The sequence below is a fragment of the Ambystoma mexicanum genome, chromosome 3q (genome assembly GCF_040938575.1).
Source record: "Ambystoma mexicanum isolate Mex_15411 chromosome 3q, UKY_AmexF1_1, whole genome shotgun sequence".
Classification (NCBI taxonomy): domain Eukaryota; kingdom Metazoa; phylum Chordata; class Amphibia; order Caudata; family Ambystomatidae; genus Ambystoma; species Ambystoma mexicanum.
The window spans coordinates 1,167,901,553-1,167,925,436 of NC_090926.1; the positions used below are offsets into that span (position 1 = coordinate 1,167,901,553).

Genomic DNA, 23,884 nt, shown 5'->3' on the forward strand with positions numbered 1-23,884 from the left:
CGTCACACTTGATGATGGAAAGAAGTGGTCAGGAGACAACATAGTAAAAATAACAACAGACGTTCACAGACCTAGCACCTCTAAGCACACACCATTGGGAAATCCATCAGAGTCAAATCCTCCTTCCACGGGAGCATCTCAAATCAGCCAACGCGAAGACAACAGCTCTCACATGGACACTGAGAAAAACCCCAACAGCAGACTATCGAAGAGGAATCGGAAGATCATACAAAACTTCAATCAAGACTTCTTATATTATTAACAGTTTCCATATGCATAAAACCTTCCCCTTCCCCCCCCCCTTTTCCTGTTTTCCTAACAGCGGAGATGTTATGTTATGTTTAACCCAGCTCGTGGGACTCCGCTCCCACGAGTCCAGTGTTCCAGCCCCGTCCTAACCGAACCTTCCCACCTCCCCGTTCTATTTTGGTTGCTGTGGTCCGACCTCTGGGGGCCACTGAAATAAAGCTCCGTAACTCAACTGTACGCCTCACATCATTATTACAGGGGGGATGCGGGGGAGAGGCGCAAAATGCATGGGGTCTGAAATTCTTGAGGCGTGCAAACTGGCCCTATTTTGAGGACACAATACTAATATTTGCATGGACTTATTTTGCATGACGTGGCCCTGAGGGGACTCTAGTTGTTGCCTGTCCATTGGGGTTTTCCGAAACAGCAGAGGGTGGCAGTGCCTCTGGAACCCCTGTTTAGAGGAAAGGAAAATGGCGCCCACGTTCATAGGCCAGGAAGCACCTGTGGTGGCAAAGAGGGGCAGGCGGACACAGCGCCCGAGGTGTGAAGAATCGCCTATGAAGCGTGCTTAGCATGCGACGAATTCTGTCGCAGCCTTACTGCCTATCCACAGGTGATTGGCTGTTGGGACATGTAATTATTTATTTATTTATTTATTTATTCATTTAGACATTTGTATAGAGCACCCAGCCCGGAGGCATCTGGGCGCTGTTCTTGACAGTGAAGGAGCACCGAAAGTTACATGGTTACACAAGTGTTCTTGACAGTAAGGAGTACAGTAGTTACAGGGTTATGCATATGCATAGAGGGGTGCGTTACAGACTGCACATTGAGTAGCAAAGATCATCAGATGTTAATAGGGCGCAACATGCTTACAGAGAGTTATGTTAGCAGTTCCTGTGTAAAGAGCCATGTTTTCAGACATCTCTCCATTTCCTGAGGGACCACTCCCGCCCTGCGCACAAGCACCCCCCAGAAACACTTGGGTAAATGAATAGGACAATGAAAGCAGCTATGATGTGAACTATAGGCGGTGTAGCAGTGCCATGAAGTTGTGACGTGACTGGAGGGAGCGCCGTCCATCCTTTTCTCCTCTTCTGGGTTCTGACACGTCTTTCTGCAGCTCATCCCCGAAACAATCCTTAGATTTGCCTTTCAAGGGTGCCCTCCCGACACCCAGCACAGTTACCAAACCACGCACGTGTTCTGCACCCGAACTTGATATGTGGCAACATATAGCGGGCACACCTTGCGGCCAGACATACCTGTACTTACCTGTGGTTCTAGGAAGGACACAAATTACATCTGTTGTTCGGTGATAGCCCATTTCCTCTGAACTAGCCCATTTCCGCTGTACTAGCCCATTTAGCCTCTACTAGCCCATTTCCTCTGTACTCGCCCATTTCCTCTCTTCTAGCCCATTTCCTCTGTTCTAGCCCATTTCATCTGTACTAGCCCGTTTGCTCTGCACTAGCCCGTTTCCTCTGTTCTAGCCCTTTTTCCTTTCTACTAACCCATTTCCTCTGTATTAGCCCATTTCCTCTGTTCTAGGCCGTTTCCTCTGTTCTAGCCCATTTCCTCGGTTCTAGCCCATTTCCTCTCTACCAGCCAATTTCCTCTGTTCTAGCCCGTTTCCTCTGTAGTAGCGCATTTACTCTCTACTAGCCCATTTCCTCTCTACTAGCTCATTTCCTCTGTTCTAGCCCATTTCCTCTGTACTAGCCCGTTTCCTCTGCTCTAGCCAGTTTCCTCTGTACTAGCCCATTCCCTCTGCCCTAGCCCATTTCCTCTGTTCTAGCCCTTTTTCCTTTCTACTAGCCCATTTCCTCTGTTCTAGCCCGTTTCCTCTGAACTAACCCATTTCCTCTGTATTAGCCCATTTCCTCTGTTCTAGCCCGTTTACTCTGTGCTAGCCCATTTCCTCTGTTCTAGCCCATTTCCTCTCTACTAGCCCTTTTCCTCTGTACTAGCCCATTTCCTCTGCACCAGCCCATTTCCTCTGTTCTAGCCCATTTCCTCTTTACTAGCCCATTTCCTCTGCACCAGCCCATTTCCTCTGTTCTAGCCCATTTCCTCTCTACTAGCCTTTTCCTCTGTTCTAGCCCATTTCCTCTCTACTAGCCCATTTCCTCTGTTCTAGCCCGTTTCCTCTGCACCAGCCCATTTCCTCTGTTCTAGCCCATTTCCTCTCTACTAGCCCTTTTCCTCTGAACTAGCCCATTTCCGCTGTACTAGCCCATTTAGCCTCTACTAGCCCATTTCCTCTGTACTCGCCCATTTCCTCTCTTCTAGCCCATTTCCTCTGTTCTAGCCCATTTCATCTGTACTAGCCCGTTTGCTCTGCACTAGCCCGTTTCCTCTGTTCTAGCCCTTTTTCCTTTCTACTAACCCATTTCCTCTGTATTAGCCCATTTCCTCTGTTCTAGGCCGTTTCCTCTGTTCTAGCCCATTTCCTCGGTTCTAGCCCATTTCCTCTCTACCAGCCAATTTCCTCTGTTCTAGCCCGTTTCCTCTGTAGTAGCGCATTTACTCTCTACTAGCCCATTTCCTCTCTACTAGCTCATTTCCTCTGTTCTAGCCCATTTCCTCTGTACTAGCCCGTTTCCTCTGCTCTAGCCAGTTTCCTCTGTACTAGCCCATTCCCTCTGCCCTAGCCCATTTCCTCTGTTCTAGCCCTTTTTCCTTTCTACTAGCCCATTTCCTCTGTTCTAGCCCGTTTCCTCTGAACTAACCCATTTCCTCTGTATTAGCCCATTTCCTCTGTTCTAGCCCGTTTACTCTGTGCTAGCCCATTTCCTCTGTTCTAGCCCATTTCCTCTCTACTAGCCCTTTTCCTCTTTACTAGCCCATTTCCTCTGCACCAGCCCATTTCCTCTGTTCTAGCCCATTTCCTCTCTACTAGCCTTTTCCTCTGTTCTAGCCCATTTCCTCTCTACTAGCCCATTTCCTCTGTTCTAGCCCGTTTCCTCTGCACCAGCCCATTTCCTCTGTTCTAGCCCATTTCCTCTCTACTAGCCCTTTTCCTCTGTACTAGCCCATTTCCTCTGCACCAGCCCATTTCCTCTGTTCTAGCCCGTTTCCTCTCTACTAGCCCATTTCCTCTGCTCTAGCCCGCTTCCTCTGTACTAGCCCATTTCCTCTGTATTAGCCCATTTCCTCTGTTCTAGCCCGTTTACTCTGTGCTAGCCCATTTCCTCTGTTCTAGCACATTTCCTCTCTACTAGCCCTTTTCCTCTGTACTAGCCCATTTCCTCTGCACCAGCCCATTTCCTCTGTTCTAGCCCATTTCCTCTCTACTAGCCCTTTTCCTCTGTACTAGCCCATTTCCTCTGCACCAGCCCATTTCCTCTGTTCTAGCCCATTTCCTCTCTACTAGCCCATTTCCTCTGCTCTAGCCCGTTTCCTCTGTACTAGCCCATTTCCTCTGTATTAGCCCATTTCCTCTGTTCTAGCCCGTTTACTCTGTGCTAGCCCATTTCCTCTGTTCTAGCACATTTCCTCTCTACTAGCCCATTTCCTCTGTTCTAGCCCATTTCCTCTCTACTAGCCCATTTCCTCTGCTCTAGCCCGTTTCCTCTGTGCTAGCCCATTTCCTCTGTTCTAGCCCATTTCCTCTCTACTAGCCCTTTTCCTCTGTACTAGCCCATTTCCTCTGCACCAGCCCGTTTACTCTGTGCTAGCCCATTTCCTCTGTTCTAGCCCATTTCCTCTCTACTAGCCCATTTCCTCTGCACCAGCCCATTTCCTCTGTTCTAGCCCATTTCCTCTGCACCAGCCCATTTCCTCTGTTCTAGCCCATTTCCTCTGCACCAGCCCATTTCCTCTGTTCTAGCCCATTTCCTCTGCACCAGCCCATTTCCTCTGTTCTAGCCCATTTCCTCTGCACCAGCCCATTTCCTCTCTACTAGCCCATTTCCTCTGCACCAGCCCATTTCCTCTGTTCTAGCCCATTTCCTCTGCACCAGCCCATTTCCTCTGTTCTAGCCCATTTCCTCTGCACCAGCCCATTTCCTCTCTACTAGCCCATTTCCTCTCTACTAGCCCATTTCCTCTGCACCAGCCCGTTTACTCTGCACCAGCCCATTTCCTCTCTACTAGCCCATTTCCTCTGCACCAGCCCATTTCCTCTGTTCTAGCCCATTTCCTCTGCACCAGCCCATTTCCTCTGTTCTAGCCCATTTCCTCTGCACCAGCCCATTTCCTCTCTACTAGCCCATTTCCTCTCTACTAGCCCATTTCCTCTGCACCAGCCCGTTTACTCTGCACCAGCCCATTTCCTCTCTACTAGCCCATTTCCTCTGCACCAGCCCATTTCCTCTCTACTAGCCCATTTCCTCTGCACTAGCCCATTTCCTCTGTTCTAGCCCATTTCCTCTCTACTAGCCCATTTCCTCTCTACTAGCCCATTTCCTCTGCACCAGCCCGTTTACTCTGCACCAGCCCATTTCCTCTCTACTAGGCCATTTCCTCTGCACCAGCCCATTTCCTCTGTTCTAGCCCATTTCCTCTGCACCAGCCCATTTCCTCTGTTCTAGCCCATTTCCTCTCTACTAGCCCATTTCCTCTGCACCAGCCCGTTTACTCTGCACCAGCCCATTTCCTCTCTACTAGCCCATTTCCTCTGCACCAGCCCATTTCCTCTCTACTAGCCCATTTCCTCTGCACTAGCCCATTTCCTCTGTTCTAGCCCATTTCCTCTCTACTAGCCCATTTCCATGCAGATCAGTTTGTTTGAAGCCCATTTGCTTGAGTTTATTTTTTACCATATTTCACCGCAAATGTAGATGGGGGTTGGGTTTAGGGATTTGCAAAGGTGGGGGGTTAGGGAAGTCTCGCCCTGCATTTTTTGCAACTTCATAGATCCCTATATTCTGCAAATTATGTCTCACTGACTAAAACAATCCCCCTTGCCTCCCTGATAGGCTTGCCACGCTGTAACGCTACTTATCATGGTTCTCGTGGCATGGGCTGTGGATCATGGGATTGTCGATCAATCCAATGAATTTGTGGAAAGATCACTGTTTCGACCAATCCGATCGGAGGGGATGGGGAGCGAGTCTGGTGGCTCCTTGTGGTTGCTAGACTGATTGGAATTTTCCCTGATTTCTGTCCTTCCAAAGATGATGGCTTCTACACCAACTTCATGAAGCCCCAGAGCGATGGAAATTGGAATCAACAGGAAGGCCGTAGCCGCAGACATCCCAAGAGCATCGAACCGACACGTAAGTGGCGCCAGCACTTGGGGTCGCATCACGTCCCACAATGCCCTTCCATTGTCACTCTCAAAGTGCCGCCATTTTGGTGGGAAATGTTGCCAGAGTCTGATGCAGTCAGGGCACTCCCCTGATAAAATGGTATGCAGTCTTTATATCGAATATTTTATGCAGAATGATTATATATCGAATATTTTATAATGAAACACTTTATGGAGAATGCACTTAGGGGTTGGTTAAAGGGTTAAATCATATGGGGCAGGTTTGGGTGGGTATTTTATGGGTGGGAAACGAGGGTTTGAGGGGGACACCACTAAAAAAAGTGCATTCTTCATAAAGGTTTTAGTTATAAAAGTTTCGATATATAATCATTCTTTGTAAAATATTTCGATATAAAGACATGTAACGAATACAATTACATTTCCCTGCTGTTCCTTCTCATGCTTCTCATGGCTTCCCTTGCAGTTCAGACCAGCTTTATTTCGGCCAAGCAATGTCATCAAAGCAATACATTATACAGAATTATGTTTATGTTTATTAGGTTTATATAGAGCTATAATCCAAAGCGCTTTACAATATAACAACAAGGTACAATAATGAAAGAAGCATATTTACAATCATGAAACAAACAAACCAGTGAAACAATATGTAGAACAATTTACTTAGATGGAGGAGGTGAGGGAAGGGTGAGGAGGAAGAGAGAGAAGGATGTCAAGTGAAGGTTGAACAATATTTCAATTATCTGGTTCAAATTCAAGTAGGTGTGTGAAGGAAGGGGAGGGGGAGGGTAGGAAAGGGATAGGAGGGGGACAGGGATGTTGGAGAGGAGAGATGGTAGGGACAAAAAGTCAAGGGGGAGAGTGGAGAAGAAGGGCTTTCAAGGAGGTGCGGAAGGAGGTGTAAGTGGGGATGGAGCAGATAGAGGGAGGTAAGGAGTTCCAATGTAGGGGGGCCCAGAGCTGAAAGCATGAAGAGGCACATGGGGACGGGAGTACAGTGAGGAAGAAGAGGTCAGCAGAGCGGAGAGAACGGGAGGGAGTGTAAAATGAGAGGAGAGAAGAGAGATAGGTGGGAGCAAGGTCATGGAGAGATTTGAAAACCATACAGAGGAATTGAAATTTAAGTTGAGAGAGAAAGGGAAGCCAGCCAAGGAGAGAGCGAGGAGGAAATAGAGTCACGAGGACCAAGGAGACAAAGAGTACGGATAGAGAAGTGGTAGAGGGATTTGAGGGGGGCTAGGCGAGAGGCAGGGCGTCCAAAAAGGAGAGAAGAGCAGTAGAAGAGACGGGAGAAGATGAGGGAGGAGATTAAGAGTTTAGAAGCATGGAAGGTGAGGGAAGAGCGGATCTTACAAATGTTGAAGAGATGGTGACGGCAGGCACGAGAGGCGAGAGAAATATGGTGGGAGAAGGAGAGGGAGGAGCAAAAGTAGAGGCCAAGATTGCGAGCATGGGTAGAGATGGGGAGATTGGAAGGGGGAAAGTGGATGAAAGGAGGGGGGTAGGGGAAAGTGTGTTAGAAGGAAAGAAAAGGACTTCCATCTTGTCAGTGTTGAGGGAGAGAAAATGGGATGACATCCAGTTTTTGATAGCCGTAAGGCAGGAAGATAAAGTGTGATGGAGATCATGAGTGAAAGAAGAGAAGGAGAGAAAGAGTTGAGTGTCATCAGCATAGAAATGGTGAGGAATGCCGAAAGAAGAGATAACAGGGGCGAGAAGGGAGGTATAGAGAGAGAAAAGAAAAGGGTCGAGTACAGAGCCTTGGGGGACACCGTAGTCCAAGGGGATGTTGGAGGAGGTGCGGCCGCCCCAGGAGACAGCAAAGGAACGATTGGAGAGGTAAGAGGAAAGCCAGGTAAGGACAGAGCGTTCGAAGCCAAAGGACGAAAGTGTACTAAGGAGTAAGGGGTGATCTACGGTATCAAAGGCAGCAGACAAGTCAAGGAGGATGAGGATAGATGATTGTTTAGTGTAGCGAGCAGTAAGGAAGGAATTGAGCCCTACGTGAGAGCAGTCTCAGTAGAGTGTTTAGGGCAGAAACCAGATTGAGAGGGGGGAAGGAGAGAGAGAGTGGATACAAAAGCTGAGAGTTGAGAGTAGGCTAGGCACTCAAGAAGCTTAGAGAGGAAGGGGAGAAACAAGATTGGACGAAAGTTGGAAGCCAAAAGAGGGTTAGTAGAAGGTTTCTTCAGGATGGGAATGATAGTAGTGTGTTTGAATGCTGAAGGAAAGGTAGTGGAGGAGAGACAAATGTTGAGGAAGGTAGTTAGGTAGGGGATGAGGAGGGGGTAGATTTTAGGAATAATGGAGGTGGGAAGGGGATCAGAGGGGGCATCAGTAGGGTGGGTTTTTGACAGGAGAAGGGAGACGCAGGATGGAGTGATAGGAGAGAAGTTAGACATGCAAGCAGAGGTGGGGGAGAAGGAGGAGGAAGGAGGGGAATTGGAGGGGGAGAGGAGGATATTTTGGCATAGTGAGAGAATTTTGGATGAGAAGAAGTTGGCAAAGTCGGAGGGAGAGAGAGAAGAGTTGGCAGAGGTATCAGGAGTAGGAGGGGAAAGAAGGCGAGCGAGGGTTTGGAAAATTCAGCTGGGATGTGAGGCTTGTGAGTGGAGAAGGTTAGAGTAGGAATAGAGTCGGAAGGAATTCATTATTGTTCTGACTTGAGAGTCGTGTAGACCGTAGATACCTCCGTCCTCAAGTGACGCACAGGGAAACTCAAAAGTACTCCCTGTGCGACCTTTGGGGCCACAGGTGGGAGATGTCGCTGCCTGGATCCACGGAACCTCGAGAACCCCGAAGCCGCTGTAGAAGAAATGATATTAAGTACCAGGCAATGACAGTAATGCAGTGAATAACAACTCTGAAGGGTCTTACCTATCCAGTGGGTCGGGACGCAGGAAACCTATGCACTGGGGTTGGTTCGAGACTCAGGTGAGTGGCAGCCCCAAGTCCTGCAGGGACCAGTGCCACACGTGAATGCAGGCTAGCCCACCTGTGCGGAAGGCTTGGTTGCGTAGCATAACTCCCAGGATACAAGAACGTAGTGGATTCAAAAACACGAGTGTCCAAGGGAAATTCCAAATGCAGAGTGGAGGACGGTCCGGAAATCGGCAACGAGTCAACAGTTCCAATCAGAAGAGCAGAAGGGTAATCCGAAAAAGTCCAGGTGAGTAATCCGAGGTCAAGGCAATCAAACAAAGCAAAACAAAACGTAACGCCAAACAGGGTCCGGAAGACAGCTGTGAAGTGGAGACTGCTTCGCGTATCAGGCGTTTTGTATTGGGCGCTTCCTAGTCACGTGACGTGTTCTGCTACCACGTGATGGATGCAGTGAGTCACGTGAGCTGGAAGGAGCAGCTGAGCGATGCGGAAGCATTCTGCCGATCCTTCTGGCGTGTGATCTCCATGGCACCTGCCAGTGTAAAAAGGGATGCAATTGGGTCTGTATATTGCACCCTATTATATATATATGGAAAGGGTTTTTTGCTCCCGGTTATCTTGGTTGTAAAGATTAGAAATGATATCCATAACACTTTGGTTAGTACAAAGTGATTCGTTTATTTGCGGTCAGCCGACACGTGTTTCGACCCGTACGGTCTTTCTCAAGGCTGAACAGTGTTCAATGGTGACAAGTGTTTATGTGATTTGTGACAATTGTGTGACAGATTATATTATGTTCCATTGTGGTGTAGGGGTGATGTGCAATAAGTGACAAAAAATAGCAAAAAGTAGCATCACATCAAAAAACATTGACGTGTTAATTTATAAAAAGCATTGTTGCATGCAAACAAGGAGAAGGGGAGGAAAAGAAAAAGGAGAAGGTTAGCAAGTGGGCAGAAGGGGAGGAAATGGGTTTTTCTTTAATGAGGTGGAATCCTCTTACCTAGTCTGTTTGCTGATTGCCCTCAGTGGGGTGTTGTTCAATATGGAACTGTCCTTACGGCAGTCCTGGCTCCTATTGGGCCCTGTGATAAGGAAGTACAATAACGGTGGATGAAAAAGCATTGTGGTACGAATTACCTGATTGATTTCTAGTTGGTTCCCAGCTAGTGAGTGTTCTTGGCGGCGTCGAAATCACATCACGTGCAAAATCCGGCTCGTGTGTGTTTCTTGGCCGTGTGGGTCGTCCCTAGCGATTTCTTTGGTCCATTATGGGGCCCCTGGGTGGGTGCTGTGAGCTGGTCTGGATTGACATCAAGAGCTCTTTGGGAGACGCTCTTGTGTGTGGCCAGCCACTCGAAGGGCTGGTGTTGTTCCGGGTCGCTCGAGTGGGGAGCTGGTCTATGGGAATGTCCCTGCTGGTTGGAAAGTCTGCTAACCATGAGGGCGGGCGGGGAGGCTTACCTTTGTATTCTGTCTGCGTTCCAGGGCAGCGGTCTGCTCCTTTACTCCACCGCTCTGGTGGCCGCCATTATAAGGCGCTTGTGAGCTGGCTGATTCACGTTGTGTGACGAATGCGCATGCTCAGTGGCATAGTGTTCTGCGAATGTCACTGTGCATGCGCGTGTCCTGTCGTGTCTGCGCATGCTCAGTGGATCACTGCTGGCACTGTAGTGTTCGGAGTGGTGAGATCTGAGAGGAGGTTGTATGGGGCCATTGGCCCATGGCAATTGGTTGGTTGCCAGGGGGGGGGAAATTAGCGTTGGGAGGCGCATAAACGAGAAAGTGTTACTATATGTGGAGAGCCGTGAGGATACTTAGGCTTGGTGGGAAATTCATGTTCCAGTTTGTGTGTGCAGGGGAGTTTGTTGGACCCCGGGCCACATAAGGATTCTATGTGATGTGGGGATAGATACAATTGGTATGTGTGTCAAGGACATGGGTTGGGCATAGAGTTGCCCTCAAGTTAGAAAAATAGGGAGAGGAGAGGAAATGTTTACAGGAAGACATTTAGATCGTGGTCTTTGTTCAGGCCATTTTTAACACATCTGAAGTGACAAATTAGCCGTGCTTCTTCTTGTCTTAATTTCTGAATTCTGTCTCCTCCTCTTGGTCCCAGCCGTACCATCTTGAGTCCGATGAACCTGATGTCACTCTTATTGTCCATTTGGTGATACTTTTGCCAGTGGTTTGCCAGTGGCAGTTTCGGATCTTGTGAATGTATGCTGTTGATGTGCTCTCTAATCCTAAAACGTGTCTCACGAATAGTGCTGCCTCTAATATCTTGTTGCAAACACAGATTATTGCATATATCACATATTTGCTTTTGCAGTTGATGTGCTCAATGATATTGAAGATTGGGCAGCCTGAGAATTTTGCACATTTGGTCTGGGTTGCATACTTGCACATGGCGCAAGTCCCGCATTTCGTGAAACCCATTGGTGTACGTTTACTGAGCCAATCTTGTGCTGTAATGTTTTTGTCTGACAGGAAAGAGGGGCTTAATAGAGTTCTTAGAGTTGGTGCCCTTCTGTAGGACATACTGGGATATGTTTCCAGTTGTGTTTCCAGTTGTGACCTAATATGTTCGTCCATGCGGAGTAATCCTACAGAAGGGCACCAACTCTAAGAACTCTATTAAGCCCCTCTTTCCTGTCAGACAAAAACATTACAGCACAAGATTGGCTCAGTAAACGTACACCAATGGGTTTCACGAAATGCGGGACTTGCGCCATGTGCAAGTATGCAACCCAGACCAAATGTGCAAAATTCTCAGGCTGCCCAATCTTCAATATCATTGAGCACATCAACTGCAAAAGCAAATATGTGATATATGCAATAATCTGTGTTTGCAACAAGATATATATAGGCAGCACTATTCGTGAGACACGTTTTAGGATTAGAGAGCACATCAACAGCATACATTCACAAGATCCGAAACTGCCACTGGCAAACCACTGGCAAAAGTATCACCAAATGGACAATAAGAGTGACATCAGGTTCATCGGACTCAAGATGGTACGGCTGGGGCCAAGAGGAGGAGACAGAATTCAGAAATTAAGACAAGAAGAAGCACGGCTAATTTGTCACTTCAGATGTGTTAAAAATGGCCTGAACAAAGACCACAATCTAAATGTCTTCCTGTAAACATTTCCTCTCCTCTCCCTATTTTTCTAACTTGAGGGCAACTCTATGCCCAACCCATGTCCTTGACACACATACCAATTGTATCTATCCCCACATCACATAGAATCCTTATGTGGCCCGGGGTCCAACAAACTCCCCTGCACACACAAACTGGAACATGAATTTCCCACCAAGCCTAAGTATCCTCACGGCTCTCCACATATAGTAACACTTTCTCGTTTATGCGCCTCCCAACGCTAATTTCCCCCCCCTGGCAACCAACCAATTGCCATGGGCCAATGGCCCCATACAACCTCCTCTCAGATCTCACCACTACGAACACTACAGTGCCAGCAGTGATCCACTGAGCATGCGCAGACACGACAGGACACGCGCATGCACAGTGACATTCGCAGAACACTATGCCTCTGAGCATGCGCATTCGTCACACAACGTGAATCAGCCAGCTCACAAGCGCCTTATAATGGCGGCCACCAGAGCGGTGGAGTAAAGGAGCAGACCGCTGCCCTGGAACGCAGACAGAATACAAAGGTAAGCCTCCCCGCCCGCCCTCATGGTTAGCAGACTTTCCAACCAGCAGGGACATTCCCATAGACCAGCTCCCCACTCGAGCGACCCGGAACAACACCAGCCCTTCGAGTGGCTGGCCACACACAAGAGCGTCTACCAAAGAGCTCTTGATGTCAATCCAGACCAGCTCACAGCACCCACCCAGGGGCCCCATAATGGACCAAAGAAATCGCTAGGGACGACCCACACGGCCAAGAAACACACACGAGCCGGATTTTGCACGTGATGTGATTTCGACGCCGCCAAGAACACTCACTAGCTGGGAACCAACTAGAAATCAATCAGGTAATTCGTACCACAATGCTTTTTCATCCACCATTATTGTACTTCCTTATCACAGGGCCCAATAGGAGCCAGGACTGCCGTAAGGACAGTTCCATATTGAACAACACCCCACTGAGGGCAATCAGCAAACAGACTAGGTAAGAGGATTCCACCTCATTAAAGAAAAACCCATTTCCTCCCCTTCTGCCCACTTGCTAACCTTCTCCTTTTTCTTTTCCTCCCCTTCTCCTTGTTTGCATGCAACAATGCTTTTTATAAATTAACACGTCAATGTTTTTTGATGTGATGCTACTTTTTGCTATTTTTTTGTCACTTATTGCACATCACCCCTACACCACAATGGAACATAATATAATCTGTCACACAATTGTCACAAATCACATAAACACTTGTCACCATTGAACACTGTTCAGCCTTGAGAAAGACCGTACGGGTCGAAACACGTGTCGGCTGACCGCAAATAAACGAATCACTTTGTACTAACCAAAGTGTTATGGATATCATTTCTAATCTTTACAACCAAGATAACCGGGAGCAAAAAACCCTTTCCACGTACCAAACAGGGGCTCAGGCTTAACCCCAAAACGGCTCCTGTGATCTTGCCTAACTCACAATCTAAATATAACTGTTGCACAGCACAGGCAGGTTCCATTCCTAGAAGCCTCAACCCACAGTACCTATTATATATATATATTGCATATTGTAAACGGTCCTTCGGGGCAACCAACGCACGTGAGTCTCGTACCCTGAGATTGGTGTGCGAACAGGGTGGTGGTGTTGTGGCAATGCTAGCAGTGTTCTGGGATGTGTGTGAGTGCGTGAAGGAATGCCTAACAGAGCCCCCCCAAAGGGCCCACGACCCCGTGGGCCGGACGGATGGTCCAGATGAAAACGGGACACCAGCCGGGGCACATGGACATCCACAGTAGAGACCCAGGAGCGCTCCTCCGGACCAAAACCCGACCAGTCCACCAAGTATTGCAGACGGCCCCTAAAAAAGCGAGAGCCCAGGATGGCAGATACCTCAAACACATCAGGCGAAGCCATAGACACAGGGGCAACCGGGACACGGAGACAGGAAGAATCAGGGCAGGGCTTGAGAAGGGAGACATGGAAGACGGGGTGAATGAATGCGCCAAGAACCCAGGAGAACCAGGCGTAAAGCCACCGGATTGACCACCTAAGAGATCACATAGGGACCAACAAAGCGGGGCAGGAGTTTGCGACAGCCAACCAGGCGCAGGTGACGAGAGTACAGCCACAAACGGGAACCCACAGAAAAGGCCGGGGCAGCCAAGCGCTTCCCATCAGCATGAGACTTCATGGAGGCCTGTGCCTCACGAAGGTGCACAAGGGTCCGGGCATGAACAGAAGACAGGTCCCTAAGGCAAGCTGCAGCAGCAGGATTCGTGGGCATGGACGCATCAGGGACGGGCGACACCCTGGGATGTTGACCATAGAGGGCATAGAAAGGAGAGAGACCCGTAGCAGAATGAGTCACATTGTTATAGGGCGAATTCAGCAAAGCGTAAGACGACCAGCCAGGAGGCCTGCTGTTGCATAATCAGGCAGCGCAAATACTGCTCCATGGACTGGTTAGTCCTCTCGGTCTGCCCATCGGTCTCGGGATGGTAGGCTGAGGAATACCGCGTATCGATGCCGAGTAGCTTCGTCAAAGCACGCCAAAAGCGAGACATGAATTGAGAACCACAATCAGAGATAAGAACGAGGGAAGCCCAAACAAAGAGAACACAGATTCAAAAAACAAGTCGGCCAGGACCGGAGCCGAGGGGATTCCCTTACATGGAACAAAACAGGCCATTTTGGTAAATGAATCCACCACTACCCATATAGTATCAAAACCCCGAACCATGGGGAGATCGGTCACAAAGTCCATGGTCAATGTGTGCCATGGTCTTGGGGGAATGGGTAGTGGTAGCAGCAGTCCAATCGGGTGTCCTCTTCGATGTTTGCATTGTGCACAAACAGAACAGGTATTTACATAACACTGTACATCGCGTTTCATGGAGGGCCACCAACCCCATCGTTTCAGGAGGTCCATAGTGCGTCTCTGGCCGGGATGACCATTGATGAGGGCGTCATGGGACCATTCGAGGGCAAGGTTACGGGTGTCGGGTGTGGGAAGAAACAGGCGATCGTGTACGAAGGGCAACCCGTCACGGTATACCGGATCCCAATCCAGCAGTTGTTCAAGGTGACACCTCGTCCACTCACGTACTGAATCCAACAACGAGAGAGAAGGAGTACAAAGACATATTACGTGGCTCTTGTCTAGGAGAATCTCAGGGTAACTCGGCAAAGAAACCCTCCCCCCCCCGGAGAACGAGACAAAGCAACCGCCTTACCATGTGTGACCCCAGGGCGATGTGTGATGTGGAAATCAAAGGCAGCAAAAAACAGGTGCCACCTGACCTGTCTGCTGTTGATGCACTTCAGGGAAGCCAGATCCTGTAGGTTCTGGTGATCAGAATATACAGTGACTCGATGCCTGGCCCCCAGGAGCTGGTGCCGCCAAACCCGAAAGGCATCCATTACCGCCAGGAGCTCTTTCTCCATCACCGTGTAATGGGCCTCCGTACTGGTGAATTTACGGGAGTGGTATGCCACAGGATGTAGTTTGCCCGAGGTAGGACAGGTCTGCGACAGTACCGCACCGAGGGCAAAAGAAGAAGCATCCGCCTCGCTTATAAAAGGGAGCTCAGGATTGGCGTGCTGGAGGACCAGAGCCGTGGTGAAAGCGGTCTTTAGGGCCTCAAAGGAATCCTGCTGCTCTTTCTGCCAATGATAGGGTAATTGGGGACTGGTCAAGGCCGTGAGTGGTGCTACAATAGTAGAAAAAGACGAAATGAAGCGCCTATATAAGTTGTCGAAACCCAAAAAGGCCTGTAAGGCCTTGAGTGTCTGAGGAACCGGCCATTCCAGGACCGCTCGTACCTTAGATTCATTCATCGCTAGGCCCCCAGGGGTGATGTGAAAGCCCAGAAACTCAGCAGTTTTTTTTATGGAACTGGCCTTTTTTGGGTTTAGCGTATAGGGAATGTTTCCTTAGGTGGGAAAGGACTTCCGGACATGCTGCATGTGTTCATCCAGATCTCGTGAAAAGATAAGGATATCATCCAAATATACTACCATGAACACGTCCAGAATGTCCCTGGAGATGTCATTCATAAACCGCTGGAAGGTAGCCGGGGCATTGCATAAGCCAAAGGGCATGACTAGGTATTTGTACAATCCATAACGAGTACAGAAGGTGGTTTTCCACTCACCCCCCTTGCGGACGCGCAGCAAATTCTATGCGCCCCGTAGATCCAACTTGGTGAAAATGGATGCATGAGACAAACGGTCCAAAAGTGGAGTGATCAAAGGAATCGGGTATCTATCCTTTTTAGTGATAGCATTGAGGCAACGGTAGTCCACACAAGGGCGGAGGTCCCCCTCCTTTTTAGGGACGAAGAATATGGGACTTGCAGTTGGCGAAGTAGAGGGACGAATGTGACCTAGTTGTAAGGCTTTCTGTACATACTGCTTCAAGGCTTGTTCCTCTGAGGGGGATAGGGAGTATATCCTACCCGAGGGAATGGTAGAGCCAGGGACTAGTTCTATCGGGCAGTCGTAAGACCGGTGTGGAGGAAGTAACTCAGAGGAGCCACGGTCAAACACTGTCTCGTAATCCCCGTACACAGGCGGAACCCCATTGGCAACCACCCCGGTAGTGTGTGATCCCGCAAACAAGGGCCCATTGTCTTCCAACGTGAGTTGAGCAATAGCCCCCAGGGCCTGTGATGGTGTGTCGGCCTCATGATGTGCCAAGAGACAGTAGTTTTGACAGATCTCTGATTCGAAGAGTACAGTACCCAATTTCCAATCAATGAGTGGATTATGCTCACGTAACCAGGGCATTCCCAATATAAGGCCAAACTGGGGCATGGAAATCAGGTCAAAACTCATTGTCTCCATGTGGATGTCCTGTATGGTCAATAAGATGGGGGCAGTTTGATGCTTAATGGGACCGGAAATCAAGGCAGTACCGTCCACGGCTTGTACCGGTTTGCGTCGGGTCTTAACCACTAGAGGCAAGTTGAGAGAGTGGGCTAAAGCAATGTCTATGTAGTTTCCTGTGGCACCGGAATCTATGATTATCATGACTGAGTGAGAGACACCCGAAGAGGGACGAAGGATGGCCTGCACATAGACGGGTCATATACGACCAAAAGCAGGAGGTGTGTCCGAGGATGATGGTTGGGTGCTCGACCTAGTCCCCAGATCTAGGGTTGAGCAGTCCGAAAAACCTGGGTCTTTTTGGGGCATCGTGGACACTCCTTAATGTAATGTCTTGTTAAGCCACAATAAAAACATGCATTCCCCACCCTCCTATTATCCCTCTCTAGCGAGGTAATGGGGCTCCGTATTCCCCCCACTTGCATGGGTTCCTCTGAGGCAGAGGGGGAGGGAGTGACGGCTGCTGGTTGAGAAAACCCCAACTTGGCCTTGCGCTCAGAACAGCATGCGTCTACCTGTAGCGCCAGATCAACTAGTTCCTGGTACTGAGTGGGCAAGGAGGGAACCACTGAAAGGGCATCCTTCATTGGGTTATTCAGACCCCTGTAAAAAACCACTGCCCGTTTACTTTCCGGCCATGAGGTTTCTGCGACCAACTGGTTAAAGTGTGTGATATAGTCTATTAGCGAACCCCTACTCTGGGTCAACTCTAGTAATTCTAGATCCCTGGACTGAACCTTGTCTCGGGTGTCGAAGACTCGGGACATCTCAGTCACAAGAAGGTCGAAGTCATAGAGAGTAGGGCTGTCATTCTCTAATAAGGGATTAGCCCGGGCAGCAGCTGTGCCAGCCAAGTGAGATATGGTAAAGGCTGCTTTGGTGGTTGTGTCAGGGAAGGCCAGGGGTCTGCACAAGAAGTGTAATTTGCACTGGGTAATGAAGGTCCTGAATTTCTTGGGATCACCATGAAAGCGTTCAGGAGCTGCTAAGGGAAAGGGAGATGGGAGAATCACAGGAGTCGGGGCTGGGACGCTAGGCACTGGAGGCGGTGTAGGCGGAGTGACAGCATCCCCGAATTTGGGGTCTGCAGGGAGAGGATGCTGAACGCTCTGTATGGAGTCTAGCCTTTGGTGTATGACCGTATTTGCAGCGGCCATATCTGCCTGTAATACTGTAATGGCCAGGACTAACGCGGCCATGGGTTCGTCTGTGGATCCCTGCATGATCTAACACGACTATATGGCTTCACAGTCTGTTCTGACTTGAGAGTCGTGTAGACCGTAGATACCTCCGTCCTTAAGTGACGCACAGGAAAACTCAAAAGTACTCCTCGTGCGACCTTTGGGGCCACAGGTGGGAGATGTCGCTGCCTGGATCCACGGAACCTCGATAACCCCGAAGCCGCTATAGAAGAAATTATATTAAGTACCAGGCATTGACAGTAATGCAGTGAATAACAACTCTGAAGGGTCTTACCTATCTAGTGGGTCGGGACGCGGGAAAGCTATCCGCTGAGGTTGGTTCGATACTCAGGTGAGTGGCAGCCCCATGTCCTGCAGGGACTAGTGCCACACGTGAATGCAGGCTAGCCCACCTGTGCGGAAGGCTTGGTTGCATAGCGTAACTCCCAGGATACAAGAACGTAGTGGATTCACAAACACGAGTGTCCAAGGGAAATTCCAAATGCAGAATGGAGGACGGTCCGGAAATCGGCAACGAGTCAACAGTTCCAAACAGAAGAGCAGAAGGGTAATCCGAAGAAGTCCAGGTGAGTAATCCGAGGTCAAGGCAATCAAACAAAGCAAAACAAAACGTAATGCCAAACAGGGTCCGGAAGACAGCTGTGAAGTGGAGACTGCTTCGCGTATCAGGCTTTTTGTATTGGGCGCTTCCTAGTCACGTGACGTGCTCTGCTACCACGTGATGGATACAGTGAGTCACGTGAGCTGGGAGGAGCAGCTGAGTGATGCGGAAGCGTTCTGCGATCCTTCTTGCGTGTGATCTCCATGGCAACTGCCAGTGTAAAAAGGGATACAATTGGGTTTGTATATTGCACCTGGCACGCCGTAAACGGTCATGCGGGGCAACCAACGCACGTGAGTCTCGTACCCTGGGATTGGTGTGCGAACAGGGTGGTGGTGTTGTGGCAATGCTTGCGGTGTTCTGGGATGTGTGTGAGTGCGCGAAGGAATGCCTAACAATTATACATTGACAGGTTAAAATATCAGAATTTAAAAACTGCAGTTCCCACACCATTTTCCCATACCATTCACGTAGAACTGTGCAAAATGTACATTAACGTGCAATGTCTTGGCGTTATATGCCAATCTAAGGTTGCATGAGCAAAACAGTCATACATATGCAACCCTCATGTTATTGGGCAGTATTAGAAGCACGCTTCATCCTTGCAATCACTAATGCAAGCAGTGGCCGTCACATACACCTGGACTCAAATGCAAATAAAAATTGCTCTCACTTGCTTATCACTCAAAATAATTCTACAATGATAAATCTTTGCCCACACTGGTTATGCCATCCTTGCAAAACCCCTTCTCCAGGCTATAAGCAAATGCCTGCCTGTCAAGTGACCTTCGCTGGACTATATAGAATCATAGGCTCTGCAATAGTTCTTACAGATCAATCCCTAAAAAGTGGTCTAAAAGGTATTGCTGACAGATCAGTATACAATGTACAGTGCTCTCAATTGCATTGGAGCAGAACAGGCAATTTGGTGCCACACTCCTGTTCCATTTGTTCCATAAGCTCGCAACAGGCAAAATACTGAGGCGCAGCTTCATATAAAGTGACCTCATTTGTTTTGGAGTCATGGAATCCAGGTAATTCTCACATCCGAAGGACTGTTTCAGCATCCCACACCTAGTAAAACAGCTGGATTGTCAAGGCACCTGCTTCTATCTTCAAGGTATAGGCATTTTTGATGAGGGTATTGGGATCGCCGATCATGCCACTAGGGTTTGACCAGTAATCACTCAGCCCGATGCCGTGGAGCTCTTTAGGCGTACAAACCAGGACAGTTGTCCCCCACCCTCCTGGGCCATTATATCCACAAGGGCCTCCCTATGTTACCCAGTAATATACAGGCTTTGCCTTGCACCATATGTCAATACTCTGTCAATTCTTTTCTAAACGAACTGGGAGCTTGACGCATTGATTGGTGAGTCCAATACGTCCTTCAAGAACTTGTGCTCTGCGAAAGAAAGATTCATACAACTGGTCCCTCCTCAGTGCTCGTCTCCGTATAATGCTGCTTGCCTAGCCTGACTTTAATATGCCTCGAGGGAAACCTCAACGGTTTGTGTCTATTTGACCTAAAACATTTGACCTAGTCACATTTGATCTAATTTATTTGACCTTTTTCGGTCTAAAATGTAGTGCGAGTCCCTCCACAACCCCTCTCCCCAATTCCCCTAAACCTAATCTATACCCTTACCCACCCCATATATATATTTAATTAAATTTGACTGAAAAAAAGGTCAACAAAAATTCGGTCAAATGTTTATGTCAAATGTTTTTAGTTCAATTATGCTAATACCAACCCAACTGCTCCCTTTTCATGCTCTCTCGTGAATCTAGCTATCGCCCCTCTGTTTCTAGCAGTGTGGCTCCTGCCCTGGCTATTTGCTCTCCCCAGCTGCAGTCCTCTTTCACCCTCAGGCCCAGACAGTCGTAGGAGTCTACTTAAACCTTCCTTTAGTTTCAGCTTTACGCTTACATCTTTCTTCACCATTTTCACCTAAAAACCAACAACCTTGTTTTTTGGGTATTAATGGATAACCCATTGGTTTCACAAAATTCTACAAAGACATCGAGTTGCCGCCCAAGGCCTGTTGGAGTGAGGGAAAGAAGGACTGCATTGTCTGTGAACCTAAGGATTGGGAGCCTATCCTGAGTTGGGGCTGGAGCATCTGAGATGCACCCAGCAGTTTGTTGATCAACCCATTGACGAACATGCACTTAGGGGCCGAACTTCCATCTCAATTCCCACTGGAGCAGTGGCGCGTCCGTCTATGCCGCGTCTTATTTCTGCTCCATTCCCAGTGTTAAGGATCTGGATGGCCCGCAATAACGAAGACCTTCCAAAGTACCCCCACAGCTTTGACCTCGGATTTCTGTCAAATGCCGTGTGACATATTGATCACAAAGCAGTCGCAATCTTAGGCTTTGATCAAGAGTAATGGATCCTCTCTGGAAACCGACTCCAAGTGCCCCAGGACAGCACGCGCAAACCTTTTCCTCCCGCATTCTGAAGAGAGGTAGGCCTATAGTTGCAGGGTTGGTCTCCATCGCCTTTCTTGAAGATGGGCACTATCGCTGCCAGGGCCCAGGAGGGAGGCACCTTCTTGTATTCCAGTGCAGCATTAAACATTCCTGTTGTCAGGTAAGGAATCCAGACCCCAGTCTCTGTTGCCTGAAGTCTGCCGGGCACTTCTCAGGCCCCGGGGCCTTGCCTGCTTTTTTGACTATGCAATGCTAATCTAACTTCCCTCCAAAGATCCTCCACATACTCCAGCCTCTTTGCCTCGATTGTGGATTGTCCACCCTTCGCTGCGCACAATCAGAGGCAGGCTCGGTCTCCGGCACACACAGACACTCATTCACTAACACAGATACAAATAGATGCTTACATACACAAAAACACATCTTTCTCACCTGCTGCCGCGGTCCCGATGCCGTCTTCGAGGAGGCTGCGCGGCTCCCGCCTTGCAGTATCAGGAACCAACAAGCTCTCAGAAGCAAAGTGCTGCCTGGCTCCTGAGGGCATGCGCCAGAGGCCTGAGCGTCTCCCAAATGTGCGGGGACGCGCGGGAGCACCCCCTAGGCACAGCTAGGTCTGCGGTTTCCCAGCTTGCTTCTCCTATGCGCCGTGTAAGGCTGGGGAAGTAAATCATCCCTGGTCTTATGTGGCCCATTGGACATGCACACTGGGGTTCTTAAATTGACAGTTCAAGCCAGCCCATGAGCGCTTGGGAGCACTTTCTCTGGGCTGGCCTTCCCTCCTCCACATTGGGCCTTTATGGAAGTGCCGCCAGTGGGTGACATAGTTCTTAACTTCAGATAAGCTTGGTGTTCGGGCTTCGTATTGAAACTTGTGTGCTATAGCAGCTCAAGGTGATTTCTATGGCTGTCAGAACCGGATGGGACTATTTCATGGCAACGTTTTTCCAAGATCCACAGAAAATTCTAAAATGCAAAATAAAAGCTCTGGCCTAAATCCGACCACTTGGGTTCTACTTTTAGTGCTCAACAATGACTGGACTTTCATTAAGCATCACAGTTGGGGCTCGCTTAATCTCCTCGCTCACTTGGGGCTTGCTTAATCTCCTCGCTCACTTGGGGTTTGCTTAATCTCCTCGCTCACTTGGGGCTTGCTTAATCTCCTTGCTCACTTGGGGTTTGCTTAATCTCCTCGCTCACTTGGGGCTCGCTTAATCTGCTCACTCACTTGGGGTTTGCTTAATCTGCTCACTCACTTGGGGTTTGCTTAATCTCCTCGCTCACTTGGGGTTTGCTTAATCTCCTCGCTCACTTGGGGTTTGCTTAATCTCCTCGCTCACTTGGGGCTCCCTTAATCTCCTCGCTCACTTGGGGCACGCTTAATCTCATCCCTCACTTGGGGCTCGCTTAATCTCCTCACTCACTTGGGGCTCACTTAATCTTCTCGCTCACTTGGGGTTTACTTAATCTCCTCGCTCACTTGGGGCTGCTTAATCTCCTCGCTCACTTGCATAGTCGAGATTTCATGAAGGTCGAGTACCGTTTCCATGGTAAACAATTTTGCTGGCAGCATTGGAATATTTAAATCTTGTATTTGCCATTTACAGCAAACACACTTTGTTTTCATAAAATGGCAAATACAAATTTCACTGTGCATGGCTGGGCTCTGGGTGGCAACATTGTGCCAAAAGTAAAGTATGCTTATGGTGACTGCGAATCAGGAGAGCGTTATCTAAATGGCCAATGCACTCTGTTGAAATGCCAGGCATCTTGTTATGTATAAAGTTGACGCAGCTCAGTAATTCACCCATTCTACTCTTTGTTGCAGGGGTCCAGGTGTCAGCAGCCCCTCCAAGGCCACCCAAAGCTGGTAAGTCTGTCACCAAATTTCTCTGTGTGGTGCATTTCAAGGACCTTAACACCCTTTCACCATAGGGCGCAGCCTGGATGTGCGGGTGGAAGAGTGCCTTGTACAAGTGTTGCATATCTCACCATGAGACGAGAACTCATGGGAAGATAAAGGAGGGGTGCAAGAAGAGTTGTGAAGGCACAACTCTATTTAAGATTAATTAGGGTAATTAGGGTAAAAAAAGAAGTTTAGATTAACTTGGGTTTAAGGGATGTAAGCAAAGCCTTGGCACATAGGCCAGGGGGCAACATGAAATATATGGTATTCAGTTTCGTGGAGGCCATCTATTTTCTTTGATACTTTTTTCTCTCAGTTCCTCAAGTGCTCTAGTCTCTGTACCATGGTTGAGAGGAAGGGGGAAGTGGGCACCAGTACTTTAGAATTCAGCATATCTGCTGCAGTCGCTCTCCCCAGATTTCCCCTCCTCTTAAGTCATTCTCCGTGGGTGTCAGCTACTCTAGGCACTAGGCAGGTCAGGTTCTCAGATATGAACCCACCCTCTCCAGCCATTCCTAAGAATATCACTGCAATCCTTCTTTACAAGAGTCTACCCTTGCACTTCAGTTACTGCCTTAGGCCTCAGCCCATCCACTCCAGGCACTCTCTAAGATTTCATCCAATGCCCAAGAACTATTCTTTAGAGGTCCTAGCTGATGCTTTAGAAGTGATTTCACAAGGGCTAGCTTGATGCAAGCCAGTTATTCTCCTCAGATGCCAGCAGATTCACCCCAGTAGGTAAGTTGATGAGTGAGTGAATGCGACCATGTCTTCACTATGCGCTGTGGAGTGCACAGCCTTTATGCCAGGTAATTGCTCACAGGTGTCCCTTCTAGCAAACGTTCCCACTTGGAATCAGAGGTAAGTACATTTGATTGACAAAATAGTGGGCTGGTGTGTGCGACCATCCCATATGCCTCTTTGAGAATACATATCCCTTGTGATGGGCCTTGAAAGAAATAAAGTGCAAAAGAAATGTGTTGGCGCAACAGGACATATCCATCAATTTCTTTGTTTAAATGGAATGTTATTATAGCTTCAGATAGACCTGCAGCGAGGGCCGTACCGGGCGTTATGGGCCTGAAGACTGAGTTAATGGGCTGAGCGAAGCGAGGACCTTTAACGAGGTATGAGTGCCCATAATGACGCTTCGGCCCGAGGCCGAGGTCTATAAAGCTATTAGAACCCATGGGCAAACACACAAAATGTTTATGTTAAAAATATATATTTTTAAAATATTTGTTTTGTTGGGGGGGAGCTTAACTATTCCACGTGGAATATTTAAGTTTATAACGGGGCACAGTAGGGGGGTTGGAAACATGCCCTCAGAGGGAGGAGTTAGCAGGTGTGAGTGCACGACAGAGCACAGAGAG

The 23,884-nt window shown here is 48.7% G+C and overlaps 1 protein-coding gene across 3 annotated transcripts in view; it reads left to right on the forward strand.

The window, feature by feature from the left end:
* The window catches only part of LOC138447708 (CD209 antigen-like protein B), a 361,732-nt gene that overhangs the window by 29,424 nt on the left and 308,424 nt on the right, over positions 1-23,884 (forward strand). For all 3 annotated transcript variants that reach the window (XM_069604002.1, XM_069604003.1, XM_069604004.1), the window contains exons 2-3: positions 5,373-5,474; positions 22,434-22,475. In XM_069604002.1, coding sequence (XP_069460103.1) covers positions 5,373-5,474; positions 22,434-22,475 — 144 coding nt within the window. The remainder of the gene's footprint in view (positions 1-5,372; positions 5,475-22,433; positions 22,476-23,884) is intronic.